Source organism: Euwallacea similis, chromosome 9, assembly GCF_039881205.1.
Source record: "Euwallacea similis isolate ESF13 chromosome 9, ESF131.1, whole genome shotgun sequence".
Classification (NCBI taxonomy): Eukaryota; Metazoa; Arthropoda; class Insecta; order Coleoptera; family Curculionidae; genus Euwallacea; species Euwallacea similis.
In genome coordinates, this window is record NC_089617.1 from 4,655,831 (window position 1) to 4,680,112 (window position 24,282).

General features: G+C 37.8%; 2 protein-coding genes across 4 annotated transcripts in view; one reads left to right on the forward strand and one right to left on the reverse strand.

Annotated features, from left to right (window-relative positions):
• Positions 1-24,282, forward strand: part of RpS12 (ribosomal protein S12) — a 274,064-nt gene that overhangs the window by 224,054 nt on the left and 25,728 nt on the right. The gene's annotated exons all lie outside the window — the stretch shown is intronic.
• On the reverse strand, positions 1,133-23,953 carry LOC136411178 (thyroglobulin-like). Of its 2 annotated transcripts, none has more exons than XM_066393650.1 (22): positions 23,718-23,953; positions 18,991-19,071; positions 14,014-14,160; positions 11,800-12,012; positions 10,446-10,631; positions 7,450-7,590; positions 7,201-7,392; positions 6,598-6,807; positions 6,011-6,235; positions 5,851-5,952; positions 5,652-5,801; positions 5,418-5,595; positions 5,062-5,171; positions 4,754-4,870; positions 4,286-4,580; positions 3,762-3,958; positions 3,468-3,698; positions 3,230-3,409; positions 2,900-3,169; positions 2,606-2,851; positions 2,086-2,546; positions 1,133-1,843 (listed from the first exon to the last, which is right to left on the reverse strand). In XM_066393650.1, the coding sequence occupies exons 1-22, from the start codon at positions 23,719-23,721 to the stop codon at positions 1,715-1,717; spliced, it is 4,065 nt and encodes a 1,354-aa protein (XP_066249747.1). In that variant the 5' UTR covers positions 23,722-23,953; the 3' UTR covers positions 1,133-1,714. The 2 variants fall into 2 exon arrangements, with proteins under 2 accessions (XP_066249747.1, XP_066249746.1); XM_066393649.1 differs by having other exon boundaries at positions 23,706-23,953.

Here is a 24,282-nt window from a genome sequence, read left to right on the forward strand (position 1 = left end):
TCGTCAGCATTATAAAGTTGATCTAATGTAATTCCAAGTTTCTGCATTTTATTTTTTAACTGCTTTTTGAAAGGGTCAATAAGTTCCGGTTGGGAAGAAAGTTTTTCCCCGGAAATTTTTAAAAACCGAATTCCAAATCTTTTTTTAAACCTCTGTAGCCATCCCTCACTAGCCGTAAATTCCTTATCAGCTTCCTTTATTTCAGAATGTATGGATTTGGCTTTTTGCTTTATCATTTCTCCGCTTACAACAAAATTTTTATTTCGTTGATTTAGAAACCATTTGTATAGCTGTTTTTCCATTTGTGGTAATCCAGACCCTTTAAGTGTTTTTCTTTTACTTGATCCAACATATGTATCTGTTATTACTCTTAAAATGGTTTCTTTTCTTTGCTTTATTTTGCAAATCGTAGATTTAGCTATATTGTATTTTCTGGATAAATTCGAAACACTTGCACCTTTACTTAGCTCCTGAATTACAAGAGATTTTTCATGGAGAGTTAAACACTTTGGTTTTTTCAGCGACATTACACATGTATAACAACACGTATTCACTAAACCTTTCGACAACCGTTCAAAAGCAACAGGCAAATGTTGCAATGCAAAAAATGAAACTACAAAGTAAAACTGGGGAAATACCGGGCACGATGATCGGGCAACCCCGTATTGAGCACGATTGCCAGGGAATCCCCTGAAGTAGTTCCCCCGGTAACGGAAATCATTTGTGCACGTTATCCGGAGATTTACGTTATCCGATGTTCACAGTATCGAGTGTTTACTGTATTTAGTGAGAGCAGTGAAATATATTTCTTTGTGTTTGCGAGCAGTGTACTCGATTTTCTGTAAAAAAATCAATTTGTATGAATATTTTAAGGAGGTATAGATTAGGTTTTTTGTCAATTTTTAGTGCGAGCTGTGTACTTATTTTTCCGTTAGACAATTTTAAGATTTTTTTTTATCGTGCCAGTGTAACCATGTGAAAACGTGGTGTCATCCATATATAAGTTTAATCTTCAGGCAGTTTTTTCCCAATCCACTGAATCGGAGTTAACGTCGTTGATGAGCCGAGAGATGGAGCGCAATGCAAACAATTTGCTGCCAACACTAGAAGCTCAGTTGTTCAATAACCGTCATTCACCATAATGTCGCCATTTATTCAGAACAAAGGTAGAAGGGGAATAAATATCTCTTATCTCATTTAAATAACTATTTACACATAATATTTATTATTTGAACGTTTTGATGGAACAACGTTGTAACCGCTAATATGGTAAATACGGATTTGCTGTGGAATGACGAACAATGTTGTGTGTTGAGATAGTCATTTGACAACGTAGATAGAAGAAAACAATATTATCTCTTTAGTTAGTCATAATTAAGTTGATAAACATATTACTTCTTAAAGCAACCAATAGTAACACACTTACTATTTTTCATAAAAATCATATTTGGCGCTGTCAGCATTGTTACAGCATAACGTTGATTCATATTATTGTAAAGCAAACAATAAATATTTATCGTGGCCAGTTACATAGGAATAATCACGTCTCTCTCTAGGTTTCTCCAGTAAAAGAAAAAGGCCCAATTATCACCTTAAACACACCCTTAAGTAATCAGTAAAAGTGTCTTCACTTTCATAAATAACACAAACTCTGTTCAAATCATGGCAGGAAAATTGCTTTGAAAACGCGAGAAAATGTCTCTTTTTGAATCTATCACTGCTTTTTAACACTCTCAGGTGCGATTGTATGGTACTTCTCATTGGGCAGCTCAATGTAGATGGGCCTGGTATTGGAAATGTACCTATTGTCTTCCACGACCTTCTGCTGGTTTATGCTGTGCATCTAAAAATAAACTCAGAAATAATTGTATGATTTTCTATTTTTATTAATCCAGAGAATTGACTTTCTGGTAGCCGGTCGTTATTCGTTACTTCAAATAAATATGAGCTTCTTTCTGACAGATAACCATTTTAACAAAGATCTTTTGCAAATACTTTCACTCGTTAGTTTATTCGCCAATTCGGCAGGAAACTACTTATATTATTTGGTTATCTACAAATTCAATAAGGAACATACCGACTCACCTTTCTCCTGTAGAGAATTACTAGAACGGTCAGCACAGAGATTACAAAGGCAGAAGCTGCTGCTATGACAATCAAGGCGGTGTGATAGGGAGCCACCACAGAAATCGGAGCGTGTGAGACGATTTCGCGGTGTTGCAGCTCTGCCGTCTTGAGCAAGCCTTGCGGCGGCAGTTTGTAGATCACCCTGGACCGTGTGACATCAGCAACAAGGCCTGGAAGTCTCTGCTGCATCACCATTTGTTCGAATCTATACGCCACGTCCACTTTGTTGCTGCCAATCAGGGAGAACTTGACGTATAACATATCAGGAGTGATTTCCGCGTAAACTCCCAATTCGTTCACATTCCCGTTAAGGTTTTGTATGATTTTTGTGACTTGGTTCACCACGGGGATGGCGGTGACGTCGTCGAACTCCCCTCTGAAGCCCAGGCTCACCTCTGCGGTCACCAAAGGAATGAATTCTGCCAAATTTCACGTCGAATTAAACAAATTTCATGTAATTTATTTTTTTTTAATTTACTGCAAGTTCTTTCTCCTCGAGCAAAAGTGTCGGTTCCAATTAGCTGATTTCCAGCCTCATCCACGCACCAACAAGTTTCGTCTTCACATTGAGTGGGCGTGAACTTGCCATCTTCATTGCACCGTCCTCCCAAGGCCTGACATCTAGTTAAAGACACATCTGTGTCCATCCTATCAATGGACATCTCCGGGGTCATATCCTCGTCTTCATCCAAGGACCCCAGTTGCATCATCAGCTCCTCCAGCACTAAAATCACACTCAAAACCCTAAAAAAAAAACAAATAGCGAACTTACCCAAGTCAGCTTCGCTGACCACATCGATCCTGTTGCTGACCCTGTTCCGCGCTTGCCGAAAGTTGCATTCGGGTTCCGCTCCTCTGGTCAAGGTACCCTTTAAGGGTTCTCCAGTGGGAGTCACGCACCAACATACCCCCACGTGTTCCAGACACTGCACCGGTTGCCAATTACCTGTTTGGGGGTCACATTGAGGACTGAACGTCGGTTTCTTGTAGCGTTCTGCTGATTTTTGATTTTTCTCTCTAAGCCGCTCGCACTGGCTCAGCACTGCAAGGTTATTTTAAATTTTAATAATGCTTAGTTTGGTCTATTATAGTTAAACCACACCTGGACAAACAGACTCGCACATTGCTTCGGTGTGGAAGTTGTTATGGTTGCCCTGGCAGCCCGCGTAAACGAAAGTTTCGCAGCGATTTATGCGCGAGTTGAAGTAGTACCGAGTTAGGCTTTTTGAGGGTTCATTATCTTGGCACTTGCCCGCATCCAGGGGTTCGAAACAAACATCTCCTTGAAATAACAAGTGACGTAAATTTCTCATAAAATCTCAGAAATCAATGGAACTCACTAGGTTTGGGACAACACACTGCATACTCCCCTACAGGACTCAATTGGCATTTATGCGATGATGGACAGCTCTCAGCCTCCGGTCCGCATGTCACCACCTCTCCCCCCACTCCCAAGTTCAAAGGTTCCCCTTTTTGACACGGATTCTCCTTTTTGGGCAAACACATCGGGACGGAGGGGCAAGGCCATGTTACGCACTCCACTCCTACTAATCTACAAGTCTCTCCTTCTCCTAAAAACCATAGAATCAGTTCATGCTAATTTTTTTGAAGAGCAGAGCTCGCTTTTGAATTACCTCGACAGGAGATTTTCGTGCATGGATCCAAGCACTCGCACGTCCTGCACCCTTGTTCGTTCAAATGGAATCCGTGTTCACAATCGTCCACGCAGTTGAGAAGGGGACAAGAGTTTTCTTTGGGTTCTAAATCGCATTTCAAACCTTCATCTCGAGTTCTGGTTTTGGAAATCTCGAAACCGCGTTCGTCTACGCACCTAAAATTCGCAGAAATTCTTTTTTGAAGTTACTTCTACATTCTTTTAAGCCTTAAAAACATCTAGTTGATAATAGTCGATGTTACCTACATCAATCACACTAACACTAAGTAGTCGTAAATGCCTTCAAAAACATCTTTTTTGAACTAGTGCTTTTATTAAAACTAGATGCTTTCAAGAACACGCAGTATGAGTTTTAGTAACTGCACGTCCAAAATGCGTACGGTGTCAGAAAATCTTAGACACGCACATTACTGGAATTGCAATAGCATTGCAAAACACCTTTTTGGAGTTAAAACCAAAATCCTTTCCACATCCCACACTCACCAACACTCTTTGGTACCGGGATTACACTGCCTGCTCTGATAGGAACCATCTTCGGTGCAGTTCGGGATGTGAACCTTTCCAGCGGGCATGCCCGACTCGTGGGCCTGATGCTGCGCCAAAGTTTTTTGGTGCTGACAGGCGGTGTATAGCAGCGGTTCCACGCACTGGGTGCCACAGCCATTGGAGCAGCACCGCATGGTGCCATTGCACGCCAAATCGGAGTTGCACTCGAAGTCGCAAGTGGGGGAGGCGGCTGGGACCAAGTAGGGGCATTGGCCCACTTTTTTCGGCAAGCCTTTGGAGTGAAATTGTCGGGTTACTGAACAGCTGGAGGGATTGTTGCAACAGTTGTGTAGTGGGAACGAGGAGAGGAAGATTTAGAAATGGAATTGACTGTTGTTGAAAGGCAGGAAACACGAAGGCAGAAATACTAGGAAGGGGAAAAAAACTGTTAAAAAAGAGTCTTACAGGCAGGTACGGGAGGGCAGTAGTGATCGCGACAACTAACTTCGACCAGTTGACATTGTTCGTCCTCCATGCACGACACGCCACTGCACGGGTCTCTGCATTGGCAGGTGGGGCAGCCTGGAAAATGTAAAAAAACTCATTAAATAACAATTTCTGTGATCAGTGAGAAAATTCATAAACTAGTGGGATTCTAGTATACGTCGTGAGTTACACGAAAATTGCACGAGTTGTGAATTTACGGAGTGTACTAACTTTAGCACAATTTCGTGAGATGTTATTTAGGAGAGGAGTTGGATTATTTTATTTACCGGTTTCCTCTGAGAGGATAAAGCCATACTCGCAACCCATTCTACACGTGAGGTCTAAGCAGTCCATAGTTATGCGCAGGTTGATACAGTCGGTTGAATTGTCTTTGGTTCTGCAAAAAAAATAAAATAAATTGGGGAGGTTTTGACAACAATGGAATTGGAAGGAAAACTAGTAGATTCAGTCCTTATGAGAGTTACCGAAGAGATATCCGAAGTGATCCATCATAGAGCCTTACGCTTTAATCTTTAAAATGAGTCCTCCTTTAAAAATACAAAATTCGCATTTTGCCGACGTGGATGACAGATGTGTCAAAACTGACAATGACATTTATTTTGAAAATAAAGGAAATAGTTACCTGGATCTGGGAATTTCGGTCCCGAAATTATCAACACACCAACACTCATCCGCCTGCGTATCGCACTGAGTGGCTAAATAGTTTCCTTCTAAGTCGCATTCGGGCGTGGGCAACGCCAACGTCATTCCTTCTCTAGTCCCTTCCATGCTTTCTGTGAACTCTCTCAAGTATTCGCACACTAAAAAATTTAGAAAAAACCCTCAAATAGCCTCAAAAATGAACAAAAAAGCTTACTCGATTGAGGGCGCTCTTCTGCTTGATTGAAATCCTCCGACGCCTCTCCTTCTAGCTCATCTTGATCTTCGATACCGTCAACTGGACAACAGACCGCTTGAGTAGATCCAGGAACAGCGGTACAGTCGTAGTATTTGGGACATATAGTACCTGAACATAAGTTATAGTCTAAGCAAAACTAAACATAGAAACACAGTACCTTCCTCAGATCTAAGAGCGCACGCCACTGGAGCTCCGCTCAAATCGTCAGTCAGAGGTGTGCCTCGCTCACAGGGATTGGCATAGATGGCCTTAGGACGACCTAATTGGTATTGTTTTTTCATAAAAACAACAAAATGAATGGCAATGAGAGGACATACAAACTGGCAAAGAAGGACATAAAAAGTCGGAACACGTTGCCTCTTTGGCATTGACGCATTCCTCGTCTTCGGGACAGGTATAGCCGTCACACGGATCATCGCATTTGCACGTGTGACACCCATCATCCCCCAATTTAAAACCGTATTCGCACACGGCTGCGCACTCTAGACGCTCGCACTCGTTGCCATTTTTGTCCAAGCTGCGCGCCACTGTCTGGGAACGAGCTACAGATTCCAAGAAAAAAAGACGAACAACATCTTACATAGACCGGTACTTTTGACAGATCACACGAATTCTGACATTTAACAATCGACAGTTTCAATAGAGGCATTCTCGCCTTATGACATCTGAGGCTGACATTTTTTTCAAGTTTGACATAAAAATTTTTGTTGCGTGTGACACATGAAGTGTTGAAATTAATTTTTTTTGTTTGCCATTAAGTTTCTCTGACATTTGACAGATAAAGTTCCAAAAATGGTCTTCAAAAATTTGACAGATGAAGTTTCTACAGTATTTTTCCACAAAAGTTTAACATAGTAATGAAAACAAAATCGTTCTTTCTGTTTGAAATTGTTATAAAACTTACCTTCAACCATGGAACAATTCACGTTGTCGGCGGGACCCATGGAACCTTTGAGCTTGCGCCCCATACGGTCCACGCACCAGCAAACGAGGGCATTCCTGCTGCACTGTTTGGGTTCAAACTGGCCGTCTTCAGTGCATTGAGGGACGTAACCACGACCTGCGCGCTCGCTTACTGCCAGAACCTCCGATAGAGCGCGTTGATGATAACATTCTATTGAAAACGGAAGTGTCTTGTTAGAGATGAAAAACTAGAGGATTTCAGCAAAGAATTTTGGGCTTGTGAAATAGGTTTTTTCGTAGTTAAAAGTGGTACTGCATTATTTTTTATTAATTAAGAATGCTGCAGTTGAACCAAACGTATTCCTCAACATCTCCAAAAGTTAAAAAAAGTTCCTAATTGGGCGAAACAAATGCACCAAAACCCATCCAATTATCATTGCCCAAGACGAACACGGTACCTTTAGTTGGCGGGTACTCACAAGGATATCAAGAACACCGATGCTTTATTAGTACACGCGTTGCGAAATCGTGACCACCGCAAATGTCAGGCGAATCCTCGACACGATTTCGTGTCACTTCCAACATCCTAAAGGTCATAACTTACCGGTGACATTTTTGGGGTGCATACACGATGACCCGCACTGCTCGGTCTGGCAGCACTTCTGCACCGACTGACACTCCAAATCGTGAGTGCACAAATTGCCGCATTCCAGTTCTTTCTTATCCACTGTGACTGGACATTGGCCGGTTTTCTGGATTTTCAGGGAAGCTGGACAGCAAACTCCGTAATCATTATCTGGAATTATGTGGGAGATTAATGACGAGGGGAAATGAAGGAAGGGGTCGGAGGTACCTTTTTGGACTAGGCATTGGTACATGGGAGGGCAGGTGGGCTTGCCCGCATCGTTGCCACATAAGAAGGGCCTGACTGTGTCACTGATCCTTAAAGGGTCCCCGACAGGACAGATATTTTCTAGACTACGTCCTTTTTTGCCTGGAAAACGAAGATTTGTCAAATTGCACAATGCATCATTAATTTGCAACAATGAATATCGAAACGAACAAATCATCCTCTCCAAGTCGTGATTAAGGCGGGTTTGAGGTGGCATTACACGACCTGTCACCGACGAATTGATTCGTACACGGGTATGGCAAATTGCTTCATAAATCCGTATTTATGGTCGTTATTAAACTTGGTCGTGATTTAAACGGGGCCCCGATCACCTGTTTGGCCAAATATAGATGCCTTTGAAATTGGGTTTTGGGTGAATGTCAAATGTGCGTTTTCTCTAATGTGTTTTGCCACATCTTAAGTTCGAATGAAGAGTAGAAGGCAACGTCGCGACAGGTGTATGTTTTCGAAGCAGGGAAAAAGTATGGCCGCTTTAGACAGCTATCAACAGTAATTTGGCAGATTGTCAACAGGTATAAATTTTTTGCTGTTTGACGTTTGTCATCAAATATGCTCAAAATTAGTATATAACGAATGCGGTATAGCTTGTAAGGGCATTTAAGAATAAGAGTAAGGGAAGTTTGTCGAAATTGAATTAATACGTCTTATGTCTTAAAAGCGATTAAATTAATTAACCAATTAATGGTGACTAAAAACACAATTCGGCATCACTGCTTCGTGTACATTACGAACAACGAGAAAATTACGCAACGGCGCTCTCCGGAAATCTTACAAACGATGTTTGTTTTTTTTAACATTCAAAAATCCTCCCAGAAGAGTCTGATTTACAAACTGACTTAATGAATCTATTAGAGACATCGACAAAATTATAAACTGACGAAATAACCTTATAGATATAGATGAACCATGATTTCTGTGACAACTTGTTTTGGTAACACAGCTTTGAGCTATTATTTTCAAAACCAAAATGGCTGTTTAACGCAAGAGACTCAGGAGGAGCGCCATCAAATGTCACTCGGACAATTTTGACACAAGTAAATGCAACACTACAATTCTTTGGTACATTCAATTTGATTGTTAGCGCCTAACCCTAGAGCCATGCAGTTAACCGATTTGTACGCTCAATTTATTAAGAAAGATGTGTTTTACATATTTCCAAGGTGACATCACAAATCTCCAACGCGATGCGGAAAAAAAACCGACACAATCGACAATCTAATTAAGTTTTCAAATCTGGCGACATTCCTCGTAACGTGCGGCATTTGCAATTCAAGAAATAAATGGAAAACGGCCATTTAATTTCAAGGATACGAATCGGTGCTAACAAAGAAATGCAAAAAAATAGATATTTGTGTCAAAGAAATTGCCGAGAGAGAACGCGGTTATTGCGATAATTTAAAAGGCGGGCGCTGATGGCAGTTGCATAGGCAGCAGGTGGAATGCAGATTGAAGAAAACAGCGTACCCACTTCCGATTTACAACTGACCTTCAATTATCATAATATAAAGCTCATCAACATGGCAACACTGCTTCAGGCATTTGTTTTAAAGATCAAACAGCTGGTTATAGAACTGTCTTTGTTGACACATGTTATGAAAGCAATATGGCGGCTTGAAAAGCAGATTTATCGGCTGAATGTAAAGATTCATCGCAATCTGCGCACCTTGAACTTTTTCCTAAATAAAATTTACCCGCAAAGAGCATTAGACAAATAATAATCATGTGTTTCGTTATTGTGCCGAAATCCTTGACATCTCGGCTATCTCTTCTAAACAAAGAGGGATTTTGACTGCACCCTCTCTGTGGTGGCGCAGCAATATTTATGGGTTTGTTTAAAGGATCTAAAGGTCAAGATTAATATTTACGAGAAAAATGGGTTTTGCTATAAATTATTATAATGAACGATTGGCACCTAATCAGGCACCATTCTCATAACGTGACTGTGCAGATGTGTGGTACTTTAATTACCGCAGACTCACGCTTTCTGCCGGTTTTACAGGTTGAGAGAGAATTGCATAAGATAATCCCTGAACTTTGAAAGGTGCCAACGACCTCTATAGGCGATCCGATGCGTTTAGGGTTAAACGTCACAATTATTACGAGGATAATTTTAAAAAAATTTAATTAATTGAGGTGAAGAACGGTTGCTTGTTTGTTGCGCCAACTAGAGCGTAACTCGGAATCTTTCGGCATAAAAATGGAATTAATTAGATTACATGGCAACACAGCGTCATTCATTTGTCTGTCAAATTTTCAATTCAGCGTTGTCTAGTTGGCACCATTAAAAATCTTAACAGTAATGCTGCAATTGGCGTTTATTCAAAAGAATCAATGACCGACTATTTTTTCAATTATGGCAGCATTTAAGAACATTAAAACTAATTTAGCAACATTTCACATACCATTGTATATATCAAATTTGTTATTGGCACACAAAGGATAAATAAAATAATACATAAACAAAAATAAATAAAGATAAATAAAAGCATCACCGAACGTTGAATTTTGACAGTCGTAACTTAAGCCGTGTCACTGATCTTAGCTCACCCTCTTGCCTTGGCGCATACTTTAGCGACCCAGTTTTAGTCACGTTTTTTGTTGCAATTTTCTGTCAGTTGTCAAGCTTAAGCAGTGTTGCCAAAGTGACTTGTTTTATTTCGGAATTAGTCGCCATTAAGAGGTATCCAAATTGAATATTAACAATGACCTCGCTGATATAAATTAGATGCAGCTGAATCGTTCATGCGAACCATCCTTAACCTGACATTTGTGATGAACAACTAAGCATCTAATGCGCATCACATAACTCCTTTCGACAGTCGATTATTATGGTCAAAATCAATCACTCTGGCCGTGACTTTTACCGGGAAATATGATGGGAACTAAATATACGTAAATAATTCGCAATTAAGCAGTGTTGTCACGTCGTTACTTACATGTGGGAACTGGAGGGCAGGGTGGGTCTGCGCATGCCAATTCTTCCGAGTGACATTCCAGAGCGTGAGGACAGTTGACGTCATCACAGGGGTCGCGACAACGGCACATGGGACATCCCTCTTTGGTCAGGGCGAAGCCGTGGGGACAGAACATGCGGCAGGTGGCATCGGCGCAAGGCTTAGGAGCTGGAAAAAAACCGTAACAATCCCTAAAGGAAAATACTGGCAATGCTGTTCCCTTTTTTTAGACAGTAGCAAGATGACTATGACAATTGTTATTAATGACATTTTACAACCGTTTTGTATTGACTGACGCTTTGGTCCGTTTTTTGAAAAACAAATCAGCGCAAGCACGTTACTGTTATCAGCTTGAAGTGCAGTACTAAACATTTTGTTTACATTTTTTGATGACTGTGGTTACATAAAACCTTTCAAATCAATAATAATAAATCTCATGTGCATTAAACAACGTTTACACGCGTGTGTGCGCTCCTCCACCTACAGAGCTATGAATCATCGTTATTTATATACACATGTCTCGCGAGAAAGTGGTTCCCGTAAGTATTTATGGACCGTAAAGTCTCCGTCAAGATGCGTCATGTTTAGTGGCGAAATTGGGAAAAATATCGGTACCATCCGGGTGGTACCTTAACGCAATATTAATCGAATTACACTCAAATGATCGTGACGCCTCTAGGAACGTTGGGATTGGCCGGAATGTCAATCTAACTGCCGCAAGAAATCTTCGTGATTTTCCTTCCCAGTTTTCCCTTAATGTCAGCTGCTATCAATGAGATCTTCAAGGCACTGTATGGCCTGAATCTTCGATTAATCACATTTAAATTACATTCACCGTATGCCAAGATGTAATCAAATCGCTGTCAATTATCTGTTATTGATAGATAGGAATACATTATCGATTACTCTGCACATCAATCAATCAATTTTATTGATTAAAAATCGCCATGTTGGTATTTCACAACTACCCTGAGCTGTCGCTTTCATCATCTGTCAATGGCACTGTCACTTTCTTGAGACAATTCTTCTTCTGTGATACGACGGCAACTCAGCCCTGCCAAGCCCACGAGAGAGCAACTTCACGCACATTAATATTGAAAATAAGGCAGGCGTAACATAATTGGTGAAAACTTAGTTTATTTGACAGGCGTGACTTTAACAATTGATTTGCTCGCAAGTAAAATGACAGTTTCGTTAACATTCTTATACTCGTCAGTTACTTTGAAAGTGTGACAATGACTTTTACTTACTTGTCAATACCTCTAAAAATGTTTTCTAGTGTCAAAAGTCGCAAGGATGATATAAATAATGACACAATATATATTTTTTTTCTTACCGGTGCAGTTCACTAGTGCAGCAGCGGGAGCCCTGGTTCCTGGCTGTTCGAACCCGGTCTCATCCACGCACCAACAGGAACTCACGATTTCGTTGTCGCATTGTACCCGCTCGAAACCTCCTTGTTTATTGCAGCGAGGCATGCGTACTTGCTTCGGCTCCACACCCAGGGATTTGGCGCGTCTGGACGCTGCCATTCGCAAGGTCTGACAACCTGGATACAACGCAGAATTCGATATAAACAAGCGAGTGACAGCTGTCAAAAGAGAAAATGATAAACAAGATTATGGTCTCTAATTGCTCTACATACATATGCTCTGGCAGTTCTGCATGCAACTGTCGATGAGTTGACGCTGACAGTTGACAGATGAATGACTTATGGTTGGCCATTGGCAAATAGAAAATGTTCTTATTACTTGCTATTTAGATTTACAATGAAATACAATGACAAAATCAAAAAACAACTATTTCAAATGAAATGAAATTTGCCAGATCTACGAACATTTTTCTTCTTGAATTAGTTAAAACAAAAATTCAAGCTCGACAAGGTTTGTGCAGACAATGTAAATAAAGTGTTTACGAACTACAAAAATTATCTACATTTTAACTTCATAACCCGAGTTGACAATGTAATGAAGATAATAAACATCTAAGAAGTAAAAATTAGGCGCTTCAAAAAATGAATGCGACTCCTGGTGGACAAAATGCGAACATGAGAAAGTGTAATTCTGACATTATATGACATTTGAGATCATGATTTGTAACAAATTGTCTTAGGTTTGTTTACCGCAGCGCCCACATCGGTTGTTAAATTTCCAAGTGTGAGCCTAAAACTGCTAAAACAAAATTAAAATAGAGTAACAACGTGACAATTCAGTTGGGTTAGGGTGAAGTCAGCGCTTTTCATCAGTTAATCATGATTACAGACTTCTGGTTTATGAATATCCACGAATTTATTTTTCTTTATAATTCACGTAGATAACGTATACAAAGCTTTAATGTCCTCCATTTTAGAGAAAATAGTCACTTTTCGACTGACTATTATTAAAGATGATTGTCTCATTGGCACCATGAAAATGCTGAATCATTTTGTAGTTTTATGCGTCGCATGGACAATGTAAACATTGGCCTCAAACACTCGAATTTGACGTTAACATCAACGTAGACAATGGAAACAAAACTCCTAATATCAAAGTGTTTACATGTGATCGCCGAAAGGAAAGCGCGCTTTGGACGGTCACAAAACGATTTCACCTTAGAATATAAAATTGGTTCAACTAATTTACAAAGCGCATTGTTACTTTTATGAACTTGATTGTTCGCATTAGGCCACCGATAAATATAGGACGGAATTTACATAGTTACGCAGCCCCAAGAATAAATTCTATGAAAATGCATTGAATATTTTGAACGTTGATCACGTTCCTAAGACACATGGGCCGGACCAACATGGTGCTAATAATACCATCGATTTGTTATGGTGCCCCCTCGGGGAGAAGCTTTCTTTTGGGATTTAGTTTATGGGAACTGTTTGAATAATTAAACCATTAGATAATCGTGGGTCACTCAAGTGACCCCACGTCTTCACTTCTCGCATAGAAGATATAAACCATTCTTAATCTATCTCCTGAATTGTGAAAGTGCCTGAAATGCCGACGAGGGATTAACGTTTCTCCATCTTGAAGATTAAGCTTAGATAACGTTAATCAGCAGATGAATAAATATTAATATTTAATTATGATTATTGTTACCGAAGAACTGATAAACACCGAGATTCCTTGGCATGACCAGTTATACAATATCTGAGGCAACGATACTCCGCACATGGCGCCGGTGGTCGTTTTAATGGAAAAATTGCGCAAAATCAGTGTTTTTGTTCTTTTTGCCGAGCAAAACAGACCACATTCCCATGGTTTTCTGCTTTTTAACCAGCTGATTTGAATTTAATTGCCTTGAGGTTGGCACTCGAAGAGTGAGCCCAATTAGCTGACGTTTGAAGAGGGAAGGACCTTCGTTAATTGCTTCCTAATTACCGTAAATGAGACCAACAAGAACTGTTACAGAAAAAAACCTGAGCACATGTTTTGTGTTCACCTAAGCCTTTAAAACATGTGAATTGCCACCTTTGAAGAAAGACAATACCCAGAAAATCGATCGCGCACCAACGATTTTCTTTAGGGAAAATTTCCTATAACCTTCCAAAGAGGGACCTTACCAGTGAACAACTGCTTGGTGCACACTTTGCCACATGGACTTTTGCAGCAGACAGCGTCCGGCGAACAGTCCTCGTCATCCTGGCACTGTTCGGCCCGAAACGGACACTCGGTCAGCATGGGACATTTCGAAGCCGAATCGTCGAAATCTGAAGCAAAAAAAGAGTTCATTAAAAATGCGCAATAATAATTGCTCGTATGGCAAAATGTGTACAAAAACATTATCAAAGCAGACGTAATTTGATGTGCGTAATTCCCCGTTGCTGTGCACACAGAGGATATTGCATGGAGTTATTTAATTTTACACTTTAAACCTAAAAAGGAGTGGTTAATCGACCGGGAGTAATTGGTTTTAATTGTGCTTTAAAGCACCCAAAGAAGAGATTTTAATACAGTATTGCTTATACATTTTCTATTGAGTAAAACCAATACTCGCACCGAGGACAGAATTTCTGAACGTAATCCTGGGGCGGGATGCTGACGCGGCTCTGGGGTGGAACGTTGAATGCACACATTATGATTACGATTACAGTTAGATGGAGATTCATTCTCAGATAGACAGATTTCAATCTCTATCTATCTGTCATGATCAATTGTAATCAACGGAATAATCTCAACGCAGATTTGTTTGCGAATTTCCGTTTTGTAATTTTACTGCTCAGGTTATATTCATTGGACCCACATCTGTATAAATGTTAAACATTTCAGACTTAAAGGCTTTTTAACTTACATAAACCACACTTGCACCTGGTGCCCAATTTATGAACGCAGCGCTGGTAGATATATCACTGACACCTCTTTGGAATTCGGTGTCTTAGGTTTCAAAATTCAATGCAAATATCTACGTGTACACGTTGCGGGCAATGTAGAGAAAGCTACTAAAAACATAAAATTGATTCGAAATAACGCAAAAGTGTCATTAGTTCTATGAACAATAAGTCGGTTTAAACTCAGATAATGAACCTATTGTGAAACACTGAGAATACACTCACACGCGGAATACAATTCCTGAACGCGATCTCAGTAAAGGTAATTATTGTCATCTGTCAGAATTTAGAGATTTCAGAGCTCAAATGTCGATTATACAGACAATCTGTAAAATCGGTTATGTTGCTTACTTCGGGAGGTTATTTTAGCACAGAGATAGACTTTGACATTATTTGATAAAATCAGAAACTTTTAATGCTTGAAATCTTTTTCCCTCTTTCGTACAAAATACCGTAAAAAATGTCATGTACACAATGTAAACAACAAGGAAAACGACACATACAACAATCCAAAACAACTTAATTCTGAAATTTGGTTATGGTAATTGCTCTCGATGTAAACAAAGAGCATATCAGGTGATTTCTTTTTCTAGAGAGGGTAGATAATATGAACAATATAGTCAATCGAGAAACAAAACAAAACGATTGTTAAACCACGTTTTAGTTATTGTTGACAACTCAAAAATGTCTATTTGAAGCAACTTTTTTACTTTTCTGGACGTATAGACAAAGTAAACACCACAGAAAACAAGAGGATTTCAAAATTAGATTTTTAATTTTTTTAATGAAAAGTGTAGGCAATGTAGAAAAAGATAATGATAGTGTAGGCAATCAAATCTTAGAATTAGGTTAAGGTTGGTGTCGTCAATGTAAGCGAAGCGTATCATATAATCATTAGTAATGATTACTAGGAAACTGAATTAGATAAAAATAGTTAAAACTGCGTTCATAAATTATTACATAGGCGAATAGAGGTTTTGTCAATTTGTGAATGATTCAAGCCAATTTAAACAAATTACTGCGGACTCCTTCACACCAGGTGCATAACTGTGCAAAACCAGTGCTGATATTTGTGCGAAATGAGGGGCTTTCGCCTCATAAGTTCTCGTTGTAGGCTGTAGATTTACTGGTTTACAAATACACCATTAAATGGTTCTTATTTCTTAATGTTTATGCCACATTAACGTTTCGTGTCAGTGCACTTCTCACTAACTTTTAATGTCCAAATAGTAAGAAATTCCTTGATTGATCATTGAATTTCTTAGAGCATAATTGCCGGGCTTTAAGTGATTTATGAAAACCAATTAACTGACCCAATTATACAGTCGTCAAGTAGCTCGCATTAAATTAGCCAACTCGCGTAATAATTTGTCATATTTTATTATCGGTTGTGTTCCCAATGCATATTACAACCGAAACAAAGAAGAGCATAAGTGGCTTTCCAGCATTAAAAATATCGACGGTAATAAGTTAATTAAACAAAAACACCGCTTTTAGGCGCATACAACCGGTATTTACACGAAGAACCGCTATCCGAGTGACATCGAGAAGAATGCCCGGAAATGAGAAGATCGCGACTTGAAGCCGGCCCAGGCAGTAGGTCAATGAGTCATAGGGAAGAAGCAGAGGAAGAGATTTTACCAGGTTTCTATTCTGCCAAAAAAAAAACAAAACTTCGCTCAGAAAATCCAATCTGGCAGTTAATTAGTTCTCCTGGCCAAAGTCTTTAATTTTTAATAGGTGATACTAGCGTTTTTCGATTATTTCAGGATTAACACATCAGGTGCGACACAGTTCAAATACACTGACGCATGTAGGACAGTTACCAAAAGTGACGTCGGCGGAAAGTAGTACTGTCACCTGTCAAAAATACATTTGTCAATCAAAGTCAAAAATTTTATTGTTTATTTACAGGGTGTTATTTAAAGATGTGGCAAAACTTCAAGGTGTGATTCTTTAAATGATTCTAAAATGAAAAGTTTAAATAAAGACGGTAATATTGCGTTTTCAAGATAGAGGGTGCCAAATTTATTTTTTTAATTATTACATCATAAAAAAACTCCTAAATAACAAAAAGATGCAGACTAATATGACATTGAAATTTAGCGACGGTTTTTAATGCACAAAGAAATTTTTTAAGCTAGAAATCATTTGTCTCCTTTTACTAATTTTGTGCGCAGGGGTAACGTCGGAAATTTTTAAAAAATCAAACAAAAAAACACTTTATTAAAACTACATTTAAAGAAATGATACGCAATTTTTTTAAGTAAAAATATATTTAACAAAAAGTAAATGGCAAATTTCAACAAAATCGGCTAAAAGACTTCTAAGATTTTTACGAAAAACGATTTAAAAAAAAATTGACACCCTGTATTTTAAAAACGAAGTATTACTGGACTTATGTTTATATAAATTTTTCGTCTTAGAATTACTCAAAGATTTACTCCTTGAAGTTTGATCACGTACTTAAATAACACCCTGTATAAGTTCTATTTGAAAAGTTGCAATATCTTCAAACAATCTATTAGAAGGTGATCTGCAATACGTACATAATTTTACTCGAAAATTCGTGATTGAACTAGCGAAAACTTCTAATTTCTGTCAGGTGACAGTGAAGTTTTCCAATGAAGTCGCATTCAGAAATTGAACACCCGGTATGAGTGTGCTGTCACTGAATCATTTCTATAGCACTTTTCGTGACACTTTGATCATTCTAAGACCGAATTAAAAATTGTTTACACATATTTTAGCGTACTTTTACCAGATATTGATGACTGGTACATAGATTTAGAAACCCGATATTAGAGTTCTACTGACTTACTTTCAATTATTTAACAAATAACACCCTACTTGGTGTCATCACTACCACGGTGAAAGTCATTGTTTGGCGACATGTTAAACATGTAAATCAAAGCGGTTGACAAGGTCGATTTTTGTGCCAACTCCAGAACCAAATGCTTAAAGGATTACATAAATTTACGGTTACGTAATACATGCGCAAAAATGATCTTTCGTACCTACTAGGCAAATAATGAACGTACGCAGGCGAGCAGAAAGCGTGACAGGACTAGAGATGCAAAACGCAAAAATGTGACACTTTTATGTGATGGGGTTTCGTAATCGGAGTTTTATCAGGCGGTCGCATCAAGACCTGAGCTGCATCCTGTACGTTTTATGTGATTGAAAGGGAATTAACAAATTAACGGATCTCCGGTCTAGACCTCGGTTTTACGCGTGAAAACATGCGGTGATAATTGAGTTTCATTGGTGAGTGCAGATTTGATTCGATTTTGAAACAGAAACTAGATTCAATTCGAATTAAAAACGACTAAACACCTTCACTTTTTATGAACGCAGTTCTGACGGGTATATCGCTGACACCTGTCAGAAATTAGAAATATCAGTTTTGGTTGTTAGTTGTCGGAGGTAAGTTTAGCATGAAAGTGCCGAGAATTTGACATTACTGACAGATTCAGGAAATTTTTAGATCTAAACTCTCTCTCTCTCTCTTTCGTAAAAAATCTCGTAAAACAGTGTTATGCACACAATGTAAATAATAGAGAACCTAAAGGTCAAAATAATTCAAAACAATTTTATTTTGAAATTCAGTCAAGGCAATTGTTCTCAATGTAAACAATAAGTATATCAGAGATTTTTTTTAATTTGGAACCAATTTATATACATTTGATTCTTTTAAATTTGTGAATTGTTCAAGAAAATTTAGAGACTTCTGGGGTGTATACGTTTCATTGTAGAAAAATTCCCGGAGGTTCCTGGACCGCAAAAGTTCATCAAATGTATTCCCATTTCAGTAACATTATGCAACATTTGAAAGGGTGCACTTCCTGTCCTGCCTTGCAAAATTGATTACCGCTAATCATAAATATGCGAGCGATTAAAGAACTAGTGTGGAACGAGTGTGGAGTGCATAGAACCACCGAGCGAGACTAACTACTTACACTGCCGCACGAAATATCTCCCATTTCTCATGTTTTTTTCTATAGAAAGCACAGTATTGAGGAAAGCTTCTAATTGAAGAAAAAATCAATTTATCTCTTGAGCACCAGCTGACATTTCAAACAAACCTTATTAAGCTCTTACGCAATAGAGCGGCTATTTTCGGTAAGATGCTACATTTCACGATGATCGTGACTGGAGAGTTGAGCAAAACCTCATTCTTTGATAATCAAAATGCCTAAAAAAATTACTCACCTCGGCTTCTAGCTACGACCACGACCACCAGGTGTAGGACCAAGATTAGGGGCCACTTGATTATCATTGTGGATCGCACATCTGAAATGAAGAAAACGATGTGTCAAGTCACGATTTCCACCTTTCGCAATCAACTCGCGGGTGGTTTGGTTTTTTTTGTTGAACTCAAAAAAGATATTCTTTTTATTTTCAGGTATTTCCTCGTAGTGGCTGCATCATAAAAAAACGGGTGACGCAAGAGCTCAGTTGTTTATGAACAGATTTTGATGGACTAAAAACCAAATAAAATGATATTGTTTAGACTACTAAATAACGTCAAATTTAATGTTTTTTAAGTCAATTTCTTCCGCTTGAGATGTCAACTTCAGAATTGTCAATATAACTTCGTATTTTTTTGACATTTTTTGAATTTGACAATACATGACAAGTTACTGTTAAAACAATTTTTGACAGAAAAAAATTGAAAAATTTAAGTAATATGTCACAATAAGTGTTCAAAATGGAAGTTGATATTTTTGTTTACGCCGCAATGCAGATGATTTATTATTATTAATGTGATTTATTGGCGTTTATTGGCGACAATTATCAAGTGCTAATTGAAAATATTTAAAATATGCTGAAGCATATTTCAAAAGCAATAAGATCTTCAGTGAAGCAATACGTCTCTACCCGTTTTTATAATGGAGAAGTATCTAATTGTAATAAATTTAAACGCTTAGAAGACACTTGAAGACACTGGATCTTTTAAAAAACCAAAAAAATGATTGCACGACATCTGACCGGCCATTCCGACATCCATTTTGAACACCTATTGCGACATATTGTTCAAACTTTTCAATTTTTTTTCTGTTAAAAATTGTTTTAACATTAACTTGCCATACATAATCAAATTTAAAAAAAAACTTTTCATCAGAAAATATTTGAAAAAAATACAGAGTTCTATTTAAAATCCTGAAATTGACACCTGAGTTAAAAAAAATCATTTGACGTAATTTAGTAGTCTGAATAATATCTTTTTATTTGGCTTTTAATTCATCAAAATCCATTCATAAATAACTGAGTTATAGCTTCGCCAGTTTTTATGAGACAGTTGGTAAAAGCATTTCCTCATCAGAGTTTCATCATAAACATTTCCTCATATTCCTAACATCCTCTAAACAATGAACAAACAATACTCTATCTTCACAAAAATCGTTGGAACTATTCAGGTTAATCAGATTCTTCCCATTATATCGGTGCATTGAATGATCTGTGTGGGATGACCTACGCTGCAGCTGTCACCGGACAATCTTTGAATTATTACATATTAATGAGAGAAATTCTAGCAATTTGAAAACGCTTTGTTTATTCATTTATCGCGGTGGTAACAGACAAAAATGCTGGTTTAAATAAGGCACCAGGAAGTGCTTTTATAGGGACTTTCATTGGCCTAAGTTTAGTGACCTTCAGGCTTTCAGTTTTTGCTCAAAGTGAAAATCGGCTTTTTGCATTGAAGCTAAGACTGCTTTCGCCCTAATTTAAATTTTCTGGCATAAAATTCCCCTTAAATTTGCACGTTATTTTAGTTAACAACTGTTTTTTAAGTGGATTTTTCTCTCACCAAACCTTCTTCATCAATCTTACTTTTCAGTTTGCATTTAAACTTTTCAAGCGTTAAAATAATGTTACTTTCAATCCTTTTAAATTTCATAATTTCAGCAAGTTCTGATTTCATTTAAAGCTTGCGAGGCAGAAGGATGTTCATCCTCACTATTCTCACTTTCCAACTTTTAATACCGCGTTAACCTTGTTTTTGACGTGCTTTTTCGATTTCTTAGAACTACCCCAGCATCACTTTCACGTTATTAAATAAAAGGTTTAAACGTTTAAAATTAAAAATTAAACGAACCTTCCTTCCTCACATTGATTTTCCTTATTAGAATTATTCTCACCTTTCAACCTCTCTCTCAATCTTGAAATTGGAACTGTGCGTTTCTCAGCTTTACATAACCTCAGATTGATATATATTTTTTTAATTTTCTCAACTCATAATTTTCTTACTCTTATACCTACTGCTGAAGAGGTTTTTCGAACTAAAATTATTTCACATTTTGCATTATTTGATTTCCAAATTGACCCACTTTGATAGCCCTCACTTTTTCAACTCCCGCAAAGTCTTACTAAAACCTCATTTTTAAACGTATGAAATTTTCTCGATTTCTTCATTCTCACTTGCTAGCTTTACAAATTATTAATTTACCAAGTTTACCATCTCTCACTTTTTAACACACGAAAATATACAATTTGAAAGCTAAATGAACCTCACTTTCAATTGAAATCGATTTTTTTCTGAGCGGGAACTCTTCAATTCCCTGTGATACGTGGTATGGAACATGGTACTGAGCTATTCTTAGTCTTCATCTTTTGGAACATATAAACTTGGAGGCTGAATTGGCGTAACTTATCAAGTGTAATTTAATTTTGTTTCACTTTTAAATCTTTTAAACTATTCAACTTTTCACGCCTAATTTGAAATCAAATACGGTATGTTTTTCAGGCTCACTTTTCAACTAGTGAGATGATTTTTCAGATTAAACAAACTCATTTTGAGCACTGAAGTAGTTTGTCTCGTCTTATTAATACTGGAAAAAAATTGAAACTGCAGAAAGTGTATTAAGTATTTAATTGGCATATTTTATATCCAACCCAAACGGATACGAATCATTAATAAAATCAGATTAACAACGCAATGAAATAATTACCTAGGCCCATATTTTCAACAAAAATACCAAGGTTTCAGTTAATAATAGATGTAGGATAGGTCAATGTAAAAACCCATTTAGCTGCATTAGAAAATGGTTGGCACTCTTGATTGCAACGGTTTTACCCATTTTTGTGACTAAATAATGATAATATGTGGTATCCTCTAGAGGGTGGCCCAGAAATTTTGATATAAACTGGTATGGGGTGAAACAGTGTTGAAAAATAATGTGATTAAGCTGAACATGTCTTATATATGAAACTTGTTTATTTTCGATCTACAGGGTGTTAAAACTTAAACAAATGTAAATTATCGTTAGATCTTACATTTTGTAAGTTTTTAGATTAAACTTTGCACAGTACATTGTACACATATTGGGAAAAACTAACATAACTTTTTAGGTAGATTTCGAAGGTTAATTTTTTGTATACATTTAAGTAAAAGCAAGTAAAAGGGTCTACTCTTTCCAAATTTATACAAAAAATAAGCTACAAAGTTTACTTAATAACTTGTTAGTTTTTCCAAATACGTGTATAACGTAGTTGGCGCTACCCATGCGTTAGTGAAAGATAGACATTTTAGATAGATTTGTCGTACGCAAAAATCTCCATGTGCAAAATTTAATCTAAAAAATTTGCAAAATGTAAAATTTATCGACAATTTACAAACATTTTTAACACCCTGTAGATCGAAAATCGAGTTTTATATAAGACATGTTCAGTTTAATCGCATTATTTTTCAACACTGTTTCATCACATACCAATGTGTACCAATGTTTTTGGGACACCCTGTAGAATTATATTAGCGTGAAAGTGTTTTCAATTTTGCCATCATCAGGAGCATTTGAAACTAAAGTTGTTTCAGCTGTAAAATAAGAAAGCGGTTTGTTGGTTCTTGTGCTTGCTACAATTAGCTAATTTCACCTGTAAAACGCACTATCAATACATCGCAATCGAATGAAAAATCGCTAATAAAATTAAATAGTTAATTAAGAATTTTCAGAATCACTCCATATAATCACCAAACATCAATGTGAATTCAGGAAGCCAAGCCATTCCCATGCAGAACACACTTCACTGCCCCTTCGATTACTTAAAGACAAAACAATGATTAATAATCGAGATTGTTTTCATTGTTAGATCACCGAAAGTACTTTCAGACAATAGTATTATGTCTGTTATTTCCTGCACCCTGTGGTCTGCTTTGATGACTTCCTGATAGTGAAGTGAGTTTTAAACAGGCCGTAGAAATTATTTAAGAATAGCGCTTTTAACCAGTTACAAAGTGAGAGAAAAATAATCATCCAGATCACCGGAGAAAAAAAAAATAGGTGTAACAGTGCAAAAATCATCCATTTTAGTTGATAAGTGAGGGTAATTCAGCTTGAAAAAGCATCTTATTAAAAGTTGAAAAGTGAGGGTAAATTGAGAAACCTTAGTGTTTCAACTGTGGGAAAATGATTGGTTTAAAACTTCAGAGTCATATAGATTTGTTAAAAAGTCGGACTAAATTAGCACATTTGTTTGACGGTGGGGGAAAATTTGTAGTTTAAAATTCCAAAAATGTACAGCTTTAAAACTCAAAAAGTGAGGTTAATTTGCCTAGAAAAACTTTTTAAATCAAGACTTCAAGATATAGATAATACACTCAAACTCGACTAAAACTGAATAGTTCCAAGACGAGCTATCCTCACTTTTCTCACTCTCTCAACTCACTTTCAACTCCTGAAATTGTGCATTTACAAAGTACACTATTTTCCATTTTTTTCCATGAAATTAGACTAATGCAGAATATGCTAATGCACAGCGTCAAAAGTAAAAAAGGGAGTTTTAGTTGAAAGGTGAGGAGAGCTCATCTTAGAAATGCTCACTTTTGGTTGACAAATGTGGATATTTCAAAAGTAACACTGCACTATCGAGACACCCGAGGGGAATTTTGATTTTCTAAATACCCTAAATGAAAATGTAAAAACCACCATGGAACTTACTCATCTAACAAAAGCGGCAGCAAGCAAAAAACAATCCCAAAAATCTCGGAACAGAAACTTAAAAAAAAAAACTCGAAATCACACTCGCAAACTCAAAACCGAAAATTCGCGCCGTCTTGCAGAATTCACTTCGCTATCGCGCAGCTCTCGACGTTCGACTGTCACTTGCTTGTTTCTTCTGCCGATCGTGAATGAGAGCTGCCGGATCGAGCGAAGCCCACTGACCGACTTTCCTCGCTTCGACCGAAGAGTTCTCAACCCCATCCGCGTCATCGTAGGTGAGAGCTCGCGGTTACGTCACCGCAACGTGAGGTCAAGCAGAGATGCATCCGGGAGATCGGTAGGCCAAGTGCCCAAAAATTGGAGATAATTTGAGAAAAAAGTGTTTTGGTTCGATGCTGGTTCGTTTACCTTACGCAAATTAAGCACCGACCGGAACAATCACAATTACGTGGTTTACGGTAAACCAGCACCAAGTGGAACCACGGTCGCTGAATATCAGCCGGTTATTTTCGAAGCATGCAATCAATTCTTCAAAACCCACAAGAACCATTTTCTGCAACGA